General features: G+C 53.3%; 1 protein-coding gene across 5 annotated transcripts in view; it reads right to left on the bottom strand.

Moving 5' to 3' along the window:
• Positions 1-14,461, bottom strand: part of KCNN3 (potassium calcium-activated channel subfamily N member 3) — a 166,491-nt gene that overhangs the window by 21,090 nt on the left and 130,940 nt on the right. Inside the window, exon 1 of one of the 5 annotated variants that reach the window (XM_025997173.2) lies at positions 13,480-13,552. The exons of the other annotated variants lie outside the window; for them this stretch is intronic. Coding sequence (XP_025852958.1) covers positions 13,480-13,511 — 32 coding nt within the window. The 5' untranslated portion in view covers positions 13,512-13,552. Of the gene's footprint in view, positions 1-13,479; positions 13,553-14,461 lie in introns of those variants that run through there. 5 annotated transcript variants of the gene reach the window in all.

Raw genomic sequence — 14,461 nt, forward strand, 5'->3', positions numbered from 1 at the left:
GCAGCCTCCATTACCACTGGAGCCCAGCCCGAGCAGAGTCCAGGGAGCACGTCGGTGGTGGGCTGTCCAACCCCAGCCTGAGGCCTGTATCAGCAACCAGATGTGGGTGCATTAGCCTTGCAAAGCTGTGTGCACAAGGCCAGGTGAACCCAGAACTCCAGGGGAGAACAGGCGTCCCCTCCAGAGCTCTGCTGTAAGATGCCCCGCCTGCCCCCTCCTGTCTGCCCCACCTGCCCTCTCCTGCAGGCACTCTGGTTCCTGCCTTCTCCTTCTGTGTCTGATCATCAGGCCATGCAGGACTGGGACGGGCAGGTGTGCCCACTTGGATGCCCAAGACAGAGCATGCCCTGCTCCTGCCCAGGCGTACCCCCTCCTGCATGCTGCTCGACAGTTGCCATGGTGGCAGGCCCTGAGCTAGGGCCTGTGCTGGGCTGGCAGTGGGGAAGTCTTCCAGGAGGGTGGTAGACTTCGGAGTCTGTGGAGCAGCCGGACCCAGTGACAGACTGCATGTGGGGCATGCTTAAAAACAGCGCCGCGTTGCAAGCCCACAATGCATACACAAATGTTGTGCACTTGTACAGAGTCAAGGTCACCAGATGGTCCTGAAGTTTCAAGTCGGGTCTGAGGACAGCGAGGCTAGGGCGCAGGGCAGAGGGGATGTGAGCCTGTGGCCTCCGGCTCCAGCTCCACCTCAAGTGGCTCCAAGCTGCGGGCAAGTGACCAAACTGTGGACCTCAGCTTCCTGATCTGCCGATGGGAGGGCGTCGCCCACCAGCAGCACCAGCCCAGTGCTGGCGGTGGTCATCGTCGAGGGGCCGGTGCTGTCAGTCTGAGAAACAGCTACTGAAAGATCAGAGGGAGAGATTACAAGTTCAGGGGCGGAGTGCCAACCAAGGAGTGATGAGCCATCCACAAGTCTGGGCTGCAGCACTCTTTGATGCAGGGCTGAAGGAAGGTACCAAAGGGCTGAATCTTTGGATGCAGAAGGGACACAGGCGCTGAATGTCTGACAGACTCTTCCAGCAGCCGCCTACAAGAGTGAAGGTCTGAGAGGCCCAAGGATGTGCAATGAAGAGCCCAGGATACCGACTGTGGGGTCTGGATTTAATTTGCAGCCTGTCTTCTGCCGATGTTACTGGCATTGCCATGCACGTGGGTCTTCATGGTCTCCCTCTACTTGCAAACCCAAGGCTTAACCCAGTGTTGCTAGCTGCTCGGCAGCCCTCGGGACCTGGGTCTCCTGCTCATGCAGGAGTGGCCTCCAAGAGGAAGAAACAGAGCTCCGAGAGGGTATCAGCAGAAGGCAGCTAGCTGTCTTGTCGTCACCTTGATATTCCACTTACTGTTTTATTTTTCTCCAGATTCCCTTTAAATTCTCATGGGTTTCTTTTTCATTCACACATACAGCCCTATGGGTGCTAACAGTGTGTGCTGGGGTTGAAGCAGGCCTCAAGGATGCCATTCACTCATGGCTTGTCACACGTGAGTGCAGTCTTCTCTGGGGGGCATGAAATCACCCACTGCCCCGCATGCAGCCCAGCAGGCAGGCATTCGGGAACCTCTGCAGGCCCGGGAACCCAGGGACTGAGGGCCAGGAGGGTGGGCAGAAGCAGTTTCCAAAACTTTTCACCGTTTTACAGCAGTTTACCCTGGTTACAAATCCATATATTCGTGTCATGCTACTTTTTGTCACAGAGAATTTTTTGGAGAACCATGTTCTTTTTAAGGGACAAGGAGGAAAAGTGTCTTTTTTTTTAGTATTAATTTATTATTAGGGTGTGGACTATTTTTTTTCACTTTTTAATATTATGAAAGAAATTATACAGGCAACCATGTGACACTTGATGGCAAATTAAACACACATGCTCCTCAGACCCTTCCCCATGGCAGACAAGCAAGTGTCCCCAGAAACCTGAGGGTCTCTACTGTGAAAGACAAAGGCCAAGGCAGTGAAACCAAGAAACAGTCCTTTTGATCCCATGCAGACTGTTGGAAAGGAGCAGCTCATGGGAACCCCAGGAGACATGAGGCAATGCTGTACAAGGGGGCCTTTCTGGAAGGGCTGGGGAGGTGGTCAACGGAGGGCCTCCCAAAAGGCAGAGATGGAAATATGAGAAAATCACTGAACCCATCTACTAATTCAAATAATAATAGTTTCAGAAAGAGAATTGGAAGAAACAAGGAAGAGGAGAGAAGTAATCATTAAAGAAGTCATTTAAAAATTTTTCCAGAGGGGATCCCTGAGTGGCTCAGCGGTTTGGCACCTGCCTTTGGCCCAGGGCACGATCCTGGGGTCCCGGGATCGAGTCCCACATCGGGCTCCTGGCATGGAGCCTGCTTTTCCCTCTGCCTGTGTCTCTGCCCCCCCCCCCGGTCTATCTTGAATAAATAAATCTTTAAAAAAAAAATTTTCCAGAACTGAAGGACCTAATTATCTAGATCGAGGGCCCCCTGTCAGCAGAGTGGATGGAAAGACTCACACTGAGGTACAGTATTGCGAAATTTCAGAGCACTGAGGGGAAAGGAAAGGAGCCATGGGGCTTCCAGAGCCAGTGAGGGAGGGAGGGGAGTAAAGGGAGGGAGGGGGAGGTCAAACACAATGAATCAGAACTCGGGTAACTGGACCGGCTGACAGCAATGCTGGAAGCCAGCAGCGCCATGGAAGAAAGGTCTCAAAATTCTGGAGGGAAATCCTTCCCAAACCAGCTGGGGTATCAGTTAAATGTGAAGGCAAAGTGAGCACATTTTCAGATGTGCAGGACTCTCAGGGATTTGCCTCCTCTGCACTTTTCACACGAAGCCACAGGAAGCTGTGTCAGCAGAATGAAGGAGTGATCCAAGAAGTAGGGAGTTTTGAGATGGATGGAGGGAGGGAGACCCGGCAGGAGGCCCCAGGGAACAGTGGGCAGGGGCACGGGGCCCAGGGGGACAGGGCCTGGTGGTCCTTGGATCCCAGCTGCGTGCCAGGCTGGAGCAGGTCAGAGGCCCTGGGAGACATTTCTCCAAGAAGACAAAAGTGACAAAAAGTCGAATGTGTCTGAAGGTCCTGAGAAAAGGTTGGAGAGCTGCCAGAACGTGGAGATGAATTAGTGAGAAATACGCAGAGACTGAGCAGATGAACAGACCAGGTCACCAACGAGGAGAAACAGGAGGTTCTGCAGGAGAGGCCTCCCCGTGCTTTACCGAAGGCACACATATGAGCAGAGTAAAGAGAGTGTTGGCCGGTGATCTCAGACCAGGATCAGGAGAGGCTGGTGAGGGTGACCAAGGAGGTCTAGGGTGCCAGGAGGGGCACAGGGAGGGCAGGGGCCACATCCTCACCTCCCACATGGAAAGCGAGCGGATAAGAGACTTGTGCCACTGAGAGACGGGGAGGTGTATGCGAAAATTAACAATCACCAGGCCATCGGAGTACCCACTCTGGAGGAGGGCAACAAATAGCCCAGAACAACTGACCCTAAAACGCATCCTTCTAAAACTTCCATGATATCAAACATAAAACCAAACCTAAGAGAAAAAAAAACAAATATGCACATAACGTGAAATTAACTATGAAACATCGGAAGGAACAGGTGTCACCGAGCTCACTGTGCAGGCGGCCTGTGGGAAAGCTGGGTGCCTCCTCTGCATTCTTAGCCCTGTGTCCCCACAGGCGCACCCACCCACACAGCACACAGTTTGGCCTTGTCTGCTCCAAGTCACACTCCAAGAGGGCAGTCCCCTTCCTCCTCCTTCACGTGCGTGTGTCATCCCCTCCTTCTGAGCACAGGCTGGGCCTGCAGCTTGTTTCTAACAAATGGAAGGTGGTGGAGGTGACAGATGATAAAAAGACCACAGCCTCTGTCTCAGGTGGTCCCTACCTCGGGAGAAGCTGCTTGCCCTGCCAGGAGGTGACCTGGCGAAGAGGCCTGGGTGACAAGGAGCCACAACCTGCCCACAGCGTGGGCCTGGAAGCAGAGGCCGCCCCCCTCCACCCTTGAGGCTAAAGAGGAAGCCACAGCCCAGCCCACAGCTGACTACAACCTCAAGAGAGACCCAGAGCCAGGGCGCCCTTTCAGGCTGCCCCTGAATTCCCGACCTTTAGCAACCGTGAGATAGGAAACATCTGCCATTGGCAGCTGCTCACTTACAGGACAACTTGTCACACAGCAACAGGTGACTGGCATTGGGGGCTCTTCTGTGAACTGTGCTCTTGCACACAGCATATGTGTGATCTGTGTGGCCACCGTGCTTCCTGTCCCGTCCGCAATGCAGTATGCTCAGTCACCTACTGACAAACAGTGGGTGCTCTCCAGGTTTGTCCTCTGGTGAGCACTACTGCTATTGCCATCCTCAACCATAGCTCCTGGCGCATCGTCTTAGAGAATCTATGGGACATGCACCCAGCACTGGGTTTGCTGGCTTTTAGGGAACGTACATCCATAACTTCATTAGGAAAGGCCACATGACTTTCCAAAATGGCAGCACCATGAGGCTGCTGCCAGCTGTAGACTACAAGTCCTGTTGCTCCATGTCCTCATTAATACTCACCATCATCTGAGTTAAGTTTTGCTAAACTAGTGAGTAAACTGGTCCCTTACCATGCTTTTACTCAGCATTTTTCTGGTGAAACCTTGAGTATCCTTTAATTTGTTTATGGGTCATTTTTCCTCTTCTATGGAGTATCATTCCTGACTTTTGCCCATTTTTCTATTGCTTTGTTTTTGTCTGTTTTTTTTTTTTGTTTCTTTTATATTCCAGATGAGAACTGTATCAGTTTTTATTTATTGAAAATTCTTTTTTCAGTTTGTGTCTGTCTTTTTATTTTCTTTGTAGTACTTTTGATGACTAGAAGTTTTAAATTGTACCGCAGCTGAATTTATCAACCTGTTCACTTATAGCCAGTGACATATAATTTTTAAAGAAATACTTCCCTATGTGCAGTTATGAGATGTTTAAATGTTTCTGAATATTGCCTTCCATACTTTAAGTCTTTAATTCACCTGGAATTGATTTTGCATATGGTGTGAGGTAGGGATATGCTTTCCTTCCTCTCCTGAGGGTAGCCAATCATCCTGGGCCCATCCTGGCCCCCCCACCTCTGTCCTATGGGTTCAACACAGAAGTAACGCAGCTTCTGAGCTCTCTATTCTGTTCCATCAGCCTGCATTTCATCCCTGTGGTTCCTTTATACACCTCTTTGCAGCCCGTTCTGCACATGTTCTCGGAGCTTCACGCAGAACAGGTGCTCAGTACGTATCTGTGGAATGACTGTAGCTGGCTTGTTACTTTTCTGTCTCCATGGGGAAGTGGTGCTTGCTCTATGAGTTCAGTGAAGCATGTTACGGAGACTCTAGCTGTTCTCTTCAGCAGGTAAAGTTTTGTCATCTGCTGAATTCCTTGGGCTCAGAGTCAGTTCTCACCATTATAGAGAGCTCAGCTCCATGGCAATGGCTGTGAATTGACTCTTTCCACAGGGATCTTAGTGATCTGATGGCTCTAGCCATTCATCCTGGGTCTGGTTTGTTTGCTGGAGATTTTTAGGGATCAAGCTAAGTACGTTGCCTTGTCCTCACCTCCCAGTCATTGGCCAGCTTCACACAGTCAGACCCCAGCCCACTGAGCTGCGGACCCTGGCTTGTTAAGCTCTCCAACAAAAACGCCAACAACATGTACCCGTCAACCCCTTGAACTGACCCACTGATGGGCTTGGAGACCTTTGGTGCCTCCCTTCTCAGAAGCCTGCTCTTTGGCATTGGCAGGGCTGGCTGTCCTGGTTTCCTCCTGCTCTCCCTCTGCCCATCCTTCTTGGCTCCTCCATCTGGCCTCCTCTCCAGCGTTCTCTGCTGCATGCTCACCTTGTGCGCTCACCTTGTGCTCCCGCCAGGCCCGCCACTATCCTCACTGACCCTTCTCAGGGACCCTTCAAGACCCAGCTCAAATCTCACCAGCCCCACCCAGCCAGAGTGAGCCTTTGCCTCTAATCCCACACCACCTGGTGTTTGCACTGTCTGCACACTGCCTGCAGGCAGCCTGTGTAGGACACCCCAGGTTGTCATGGCAGGAATGCACTGGCTGGGCAGCCAGGCTGCCAGGGTTTGAATCTGGGTTTTGCCCCTTAGTTTCTGCATGACCTTGTCCTCAGTTTTCCTCTCTGTAAAAGGGGATAACTGTACAATGCATACAGAGTTATTGTTGAGGCTGAATGAGCGGATATGTCCAAATGGAACAGCACCTGGCACCCAGTCACACTAAAAGTGTTGGCTATTGAGCTATTACCATCTTGTGTAAGTCCAGCCTTATCACAGGGAAGAACGCAAGATCTGGAGCAGGATGCCTGCCTTTCAACTCCTGTCCTATGGGTTTCCTTTTCTACTTTCCTCCCTCAGAAAGTAAGACTTGTTCTTGACCTGGAACAAAGCACTTTACTATCTCAGAATCAGTTTGGTCTTCAGGGAAGCAGAGTGTCATGTGTCCCTGACCATCTCACGGGCTGTGGGGAGGCGTCAGTACGGAAGGGCTTTGTCAAACTCAGACATAGGATACATGTCCCATCCCATACAGGTGTGACATTGCCTGTTGATGAGCACCCCCACCCCATCTCTTCCCATCAGATTCCCCCCACCCCCAGGGCCCTTCCCATCCGGGACCCCTGCTACCCAGGCTAATCCCACCGGGACCCATCCCGCTCTGGGCTCATTGCACCCTGGTCCCTTCCCCCAGAACTTCTCCCACAGAGACCTCACTTTCCAGCCGCCCACCCTGAGCTCCTCCCACCCTGCCCCTCCCACCGGGGGACCCGTCCCACCCTAAGCTCCTCCCACCTGGGCTCCTCCCACTCTGAGTTCCTCCTACTCTGGCCCCTCCCACCGGGGCCCCTCCCACCTGGGACTCGGGGTGGGGGGGGCGGACTGGGGCATCCAGGAGAACAGGTGCACTGCCCCGCCAGACAAAGGTGCCCCTCCCAGGTTCTATTCGCCGCTGCCCCACTGCTCTGGATGGATCACTGCCCCTTCGCTCTGGGGTGATTTGCAGTTTGGACTCCTTATCTCTTATCAATCCCATCTGCTCCATCTGCAAAATATGCCCGGAATCGGCCAGTCCCTCTGTCCCTACAGCTGCCCCTCACCTGGTCCAGGCTTATCCTCTCACCAGGACTATCACAGCCATCCCCCAACTGATCTGCTTCGGCCTACGCGACCCCCAGCCACCACCCCACTAAGCAGCCAGGGAGTCCCTTCAGAAAGTAAGACAGACCCCGTCACCTCTCTGCTCAGAAATTCCCAAATCTCTCAGAACAAAAGCCAGAGTCCTTCTGGGGCCCAGGACGACCTGTCTGACCCCAGAGTCCAGGAGCCACCTCATCATCACTGGGCTCTTGCCACCTGGTGTCTGCACCAATGCTCAAGGACGCAGCTTTACTCCTGCCTCCAGCTTTGGTCCTCCCCATCCCTCTTCCCCAGAAGGTGCTGCCTCAATGGTTTCAGGTCAGCCTCTCAGCAGGGCTTCCCTGTCCACCCCCTGCATGACTGCACTACTGCCCTGCCCCTCCCCATCCCCATGCACAAACTCTTCCCCGCCCCCACCTCATACATATTGGGCTAATTCTTGTATTTATTAACCGTCGGCCCCATAAGAACAGAAACCTCAGGGACAGGACGTTCTGTACTTTGCTGCTGTGTTTCTAGCACTCATGAATGAATGAATAAACGATCCCACTTTGTCTTTATCACAAGCCAGCAGGACAAGGTTGCAGGACAGGGGCTCCTACCCCGATGTGATTGCAAAGCAGTGAGGAACCCAAGAGAGCAACTGGCCAAAACAGCTTCTCAGAGAAGACAGTGAAAAGCTGACCCTAAGAATGGCAGCTGCAGTGAGCAGGGGCAGGGTGGGGTAGGTGGCAGTATCTGGGTGCCTGGGCTGGGCCTCCAGCTCTGGCAGCACAGCACCTGCTCAGCCCCGCCAGTGGGAGGGTGGCCAGGAGGCTCTGCACTTGGCACATAGCAGCCACTGTGAGCAAGCCCTCATGCTCTCTGACTCTGAGGAGGAGCTCTCATGAACTCTGGGATTCACTCCTACCCCTGCCTCTGCCTCTGTCCAGACTGTCCACACTATCCAGCACCCTCAGAAGGCTAGGGGTGTGATCCAGCTTCGGGGGAATCCCCGCCGTGTTCTAAGGGTACTCCACGAGCCTTGGTTCGGAGGCTCTGAGACATGCTTGCAGGGTGGGACAGAGCCACTGACGTGAAGTCAGGTAAGCAGTGAGTGGCTGATGGGCCATGCTACTTGTTGTGGCTGCAGGTGAATTCACATCCAAGCAAAGAAAAAAAATAATAAAGTTCTTTCTTTTCTTAGAAACAATTTCCCCAATAAACATCTTGAAATGTGAAATGAACGGCCTTGGGGACACAGGCTGTCCAGAGCCTGCCAACCCTCATGCCCAGGGTGGTGTGTGCACTAGTCACTCTGCTTTATCAATGTGGCTACTGTCCTAGTTTTTAAGAGTTGGCTTGAATTTAGGAAAGGAAGGGTGCTTCCTTCTACCTGGTAATTCAGGGCAGCAGCTCTGGATCTTTCCAAGGCAAATCTAATCTTTTCTTTCTAGCCCCAAGAGCTACCAGCATTGGGTGCAAGGCCTCCACTTATTTTTAAAATGGGAGAGGGATGCCTGGGTGGCTCAGCGGTTAAGCGGCTGCCTTCAGCCCAGGGTGTGATCCTGGAGACTCAGGATCGAGTCCCACATCGGGCTTCCTGCATGGAGCCTGCTTCTCCCTCTGCCTCTCTTTCTGTGTGTCTCTCGTGGATAAATAAATAAATAAAATCTTTTAAAAAATAAAAATGAAAATAAAATAAAATGGGAGAAACCCACTACCAGCCCGAAGCACGACAGCTGCAACAAACCAGCTACAATGTACCACCACACAGACACGGCTTGTTTCCCCTCTGTGGACACAGTTTGGTGTGGATTTTCTCACAGATGTGTGGGCACGCATGTCTCCTCTGGTAGTTTTCTGTGCAGACTTTCACCAAACGTGGAAGACTCAGGACATCAGGCTGGTGTCACATGTGGATGCAACTTCTCTTGACAAGCCGTGGTGGGACATCTGAGCAAGGACACCCAGCTCAGCTTTCTTCCATGTGCATTTCTCATCCCTTGGGTCTCTTCCTCCCCGCATTCTGTTTGTCCAGCTTCTCCAGTATGCAAATGGAGGCAGCATTCCTTCCACAGGCTGCTTCCTTCACAAAGGGGAGCACTGTCAGCCTCTCTGAATAGCTATTAAATTAAAAACCAGATGGCTCATCTGGCAGATCCTTCGGAGTCAGTTTCTCTATTTGCAATGTTTTCTTTCTTATTAAAAAATATTTCCATGTTTCCTGATTTGGAAATGTTTAATAAAAATGCATGAAAATGGAGAAAAACAATATGCTTGGAAGGAGCACTGTAGCATGGGAAGCACGTCTTGCAGGGTGGCTGGAGGTGGAGCGCGGAGAGAGCGCAGGGTGCACATCCCAGCCACGTCTCTGGCTCCCTTCTGTAACACAAACCCCTCTCAAGGGGTCACGTTAATGGTGGAGTGCAAGGCTCTGCTCGGTGCCCGGTGCATGTCTGGGGCTTCCTGAGTGAGTCCCTGTAGCCGACGGCTACAAATGAGCCCCTGCCACATGCCAGACTGGGCACCTGCTTCATGAAACATACTTTCCCATGAAGAAGGCTGACACTAAAGCAAAAAAGGCCAAGTAGCAAGTGAGGCAAGCACTGGGGATGGCACGGCATGGTGCGCCTGGCGGGGACTCTCTAGGACAGGACCCTGAGGCCACCCGGGGTGAGTAGGGGGGAGGTGAGGTGGGAGGGGCCTTCAGGTAGAGAAGAGGCAGGGCAGATAGTCACCAGCCTGGACGTGGAGGAGTGGAGCCCGTGAGGTGCTGGCATCTCTGGCCTGTCTGCTGGGCCACCTGCAGCCCGGGCCCTGTTTCCCTCTTTCCCTCCCCACTGCTTCTGAGGTTCAAGGTTTGAGGTTCCTCTGGAGACTCTGCGCTCCAGCTTCTCCCTCATCCTCTCTTTTCTCCATCACCTCCCACCATGGGCTCTCATGGTGCATGTGCTCCTGGGTTCACCCTTCTGCATGGCCTGAGCCAGCCCAGGAGGCCAGGGTCTTGGGGAGTGACACTCCAACCCAGCCTCGCTGCCCTCCTACTGTGGGCCCCAGGTCCTCATTCAGCTCCGCCGACCTGGGTGGCCACATGTGAGCGTCCACTCCTGGTCAAGGCTTGCCCCGACATCTACCATCCATCAGCGCTAACTTGGAAGCAAAGTTCTGACTTCTTCACTCACAGAGACAAGAATCCCAATGGTTGGGATTCTCGTAAGGCATTTCCTCCAAGAACTTAGAGGTGGTCTGTTTCTCATCTCATTTTATTTCTGGGACACTTTCTATGAGGTAGGTAGGACTGCATATATAGCTCTATCTTACAAGATAGGAATAATCATTACTGTTTGTCAAGTGTGAGCCACGTGCAACATTATCTCAGTTAACCTTCATGATAATGAGTTTTGGATCATCATTTCCTGTTTTCTTGAATTGGAAACTCATGCTCAGCCATATTAGGGAACTTGCACAGAATAAAACATCTACCACGTGGTAGAGCCTAAGTGAGAGTTTGGCTTTGGCTGATTCCACAGCCCCATCTTCGACCACATTGATCCTGCCTTTGAGGAAGTGGAGGCCCAGAGAGGTCCACAGCAGAAGCTGCTGGGGTGCCTGTCTTTCTTGGGCACCTGATCCTGGATTTGTATATCAATGAGCTGGCCTTACAAGGGAGCAAGCCAGAGCCAGGGCTGCCCTGTTCTGCAGTGTAGGTTGTGCAGTGTGCAACTCCAGGGAGTGCCATTCACGGAGATGTCCATGTGAACACTGCCTCCTGGAGGGCAATGCTGCATAGGCAGTGGTCCTGGTTGGAGCCTCAAAGGAAGAAAAGGGGGTCTTTCCCCACTCAGTTATACTTTCCAAAGGGAATTAAGGGCAGGCAGCTCCTCAGGCAAGCCAGTGTTGAGGAGGGCACAGAGCTGCAGGCTTGCCTGGTCAGTGTGAGTGTGGAAGGGAGGCAGGGACCATCCTGGGGGCAGGAACAAAGAGGAGGGTAGAAGAAATGCCCTGGGAAGTTCTGTTGCTGCTGTTTCCCAGAGCAGTGGGGCTTCCAGTTCAGGAACATGAGCCCTACTTGCATAGCCTCACCTGCAGAGGGGAGAGTAGGTGCCTGGAAGAAGGGGACCAGGCCACATGGCCTGGGCTGCAGGATGCTTCCTGGGTACCTGCTGCCGACATGCAGGGTGTGGCCATCTCTGACCTCTTTCCACAGGCCTAGGCATGTAGGTGCCACAGGCCCTGGCCTTCTGGGGCTGGGCTTTGCCTACAGGGGGATGAATCTGGGGGAAGCTCAGCCCAGGGCTGGCCCAGGCCCACCAGCTCCACTGCCAAACCTCATGTGGGAAGTCCTGGGATGCATCAGAATCATGTGATCCTTAAGCTCAGCATCATGGAGAGAGGACTGGAGCTGGCCAGCACACCCGGCTCTCCCGCCAGGGGAAGGGGTCTACCAGGAGGAACTCGTAGATCCCTGGAGTTTCCTGGCGTGCCCTGAGATCTCAGAGAACAGCTGGGAGGAGAGGCTCATGTGCTGGGGTGCGGGCCAAGGGGCTCAGACGCCCCCCCCTCCCCGCTGTTTCTGCGGCCTTGGGAGCCGTGAGAGGATGCAGCTGGGCAGGACTGCCCTCCACCTCTCGAGCTAGAGGACGGCAAGGGGCAGAATGAGGGGATGTGGCCCCTGGAGGCCTCTTCTCATTGCAGGGCCTGAAGGCACGGGTCAGGTCACCCCTTGTCACTGTGGCTCCCACCCCAGCTGCCTTCAGGGGCTGCATCTGTGAAGACATGGATTCCCAGGAGGCCTGTCCTGAGTCGGTCCACCGGTGACCATGTCCTGTGAACACAGGAGTGGCTGCGCCAAGGGTCTCTGCCCATAGGATGGGCTCCTCCCAGGGACTGTTGGCGCAGAGGCCTAGGACTTTCTCAGGGATGGAAAGACATGGACACACGCTTGAGATGGCAGGAGGCACCTTGCCTGTTGAGTCATCTTTGTCCCTAGGAGTCACTGAGTCTTGGGCTGCCTCTAGCACAGCAAGCCTCACTCCTTCTAGATAGAGGTGAGGCTGCAGAGGGAGTGGCAGGCCCAGCACTCTGTGCCCCTTGTCACCCAGCCGCCCCTTCTGCCCGAGGCACCAGCCACGTGTGCCAGCGGCTGGGCCCAGGACCAAGACCCTCCACCAGGGGCTCAGACTCTCTACCACTTCTCTCCTCTGGTCATGGGTTCCCTTATCCGTAAAACAGGAGAATTTGGCTACATGAGCTCTAGAGTCCCTTCCAGCCCCATGGTGGAGGTTCCTTTGATCACGCTCTGCCTCACATCCCCTGCCCTGTCTCTGGAGAGCTTGTGGCTGGGTCCTGACCACAGACACAGACACCAGGGGTCTCCACAGATAGGTGGCCTTTGGTGTCCTGGGGGGGAACATGATACCTTCAGGGGGGACTGGCCTTGACCCAGCCTCCCTTGCCCCCCGCTGCCAGGAGCTGCAGCAGGTGACTTCCATGTTACATGGAGCCTCTCCTGGCCCCTGGAGGAGACTGTTGGCCCTTGAACACGCATGAGTCCTGCAACAGGGCAGGGGACAGTGAGCAGGTGCGGCGACTGAGCTCAGGCCACCATACCAGTGGCTGCCTCTATGCCCCCCTGCCCCCTGGCAGCTCAGCAGGGCCTGGGCTCCTTCATCTGGACGCCGGCCTCCCTCTGCTTTACAGGAAGCAGCGTCACAAAGATGCTCTCTACACGTTGCCAGGCAACAGACACTGCCTGGAAACTACAACCCACCTCTGACCCTTCTCTGGACAAAACCCGCAAAGGAGGGAGCGCGGAGCTTCGGAGAGCGAAGGTGCAGCCAGACGGTTGTCTACATGCCAGGAAGCAAACAGAAAGGGAGGAAAACCTGCTCACTGGCATGAGGGAGACAGAGCAGGAGACATGGAGGGAAGCCTCCTTTATTTATTTTTGGGTCAAATTAGTCATGATTAGCGTCGGGGCCACTGATAGTGACAGTTCCATGGCAAACACACATCTCTTGGTTCCTATTTTTACCTGGTAAGTGATTTTAATAAATGCAGCCTGAGCGACGACACAATTCTCCACAGACCCTCCAGGAAACACAACTACCCTGAAACAAGGATCTCCATGGCCTTCGTGGTCACCTGCTCATCCCAGCACAGGTTCATTTGCTTGTTAGTCCAGTGGCCTAGGGCTCTGAAACTTCAGAGCCCTGCGTGGGTCAGGAGGGCCAGGCTGGTGGTGCCCAGCAGCCAGGGGCCACAGAGGAGGGCCTGCAGGAGGGTCACCCTAAGTGGGCAGCAGCCTGCGCCACCTGTGAGCAACAGATGGTTTTCCTTCCTTACTCACCTCCTGCAGGCGCTGGGCACTCCGGTGGGCATTTCCTAACGGACTCACCGTCTGCTGGGGGAGAAACAATCAAATGAGCGACCTCACGCCACAGTGAGCGAGGCCTGCACTGCCCTGGGCCTGTCTTTCCATCAGTGACATGGAGAAAATACTATAAAAGGTTCCTGCAAGGGTTTAGCAGAATGCTGTACAGAGAATGCAGCACTTAACATATGATGGCTCCCCCCTCCTCCAGCTCCCGGGGCCCTGCCACAGCCCTGCTAGCCCTTGTGCTTCACCAGAGTTGGCCACAGAGACAGTCTGGCAACCTCAGGAGGGTATAGTCTAATTTCTAAAATCATGAAAAGCCTCAAGACGCATTTATCCCTAAATAAAACCCACAGTTTAAATTATAAACAGGAACAAAACAAATTAAGGATGCTGGTAACTAAGTGGGAACATTTTCATGTGTTAAACTTGACAAAATAATTATAAAGTCATATCCAGTTAACTATATTCACGTTTACTTAACTCTGTAGGTTTGACAATATAAGTGTTTACTTTATTAATTCTGACATATACTTTCCAAAAATCGTCTAGCCAGTCTTCAACACTCCCCCACCCCCACTCCAATGTGTGGCATTCAACACAATGGGCTTTATTACCTGCACCTGCTAACAGGAAGTGGCTTCCACTAAAAACCAGTACCAATCACAGTCTCCGTCTAGGTACCAGAGAGATGCCCTCACACAAACTGTAAAGTGACTTCATAGCCCAAACTGAAAAGAAAAAAAAAAAAAATACAACAACAACAAAAAACCCTTACATTTTCTTTGCACATTTTGCTCTTTCTCCCTTGGCCCCAACACAGTCACATGAGACAACCTTCCAGTTTGGCAAACACCCTGAGAGCTGTGCAGCAGGCAGGTAGGCCCCCAGGTGCCAGGTCTCCACTGCCCTGCCAGCCAGGGGACAGGACAAGTCCCTGAGCATGGCTGAGCTG

Source organism: Vulpes vulpes, chromosome 13 (assembly GCF_048418805.1).
Source record: "Vulpes vulpes isolate BD-2025 chromosome 13, VulVul3, whole genome shotgun sequence".
Taxonomy (NCBI): domain Eukaryota; kingdom Metazoa; phylum Chordata; class Mammalia; order Carnivora; family Canidae; genus Vulpes; species Vulpes vulpes.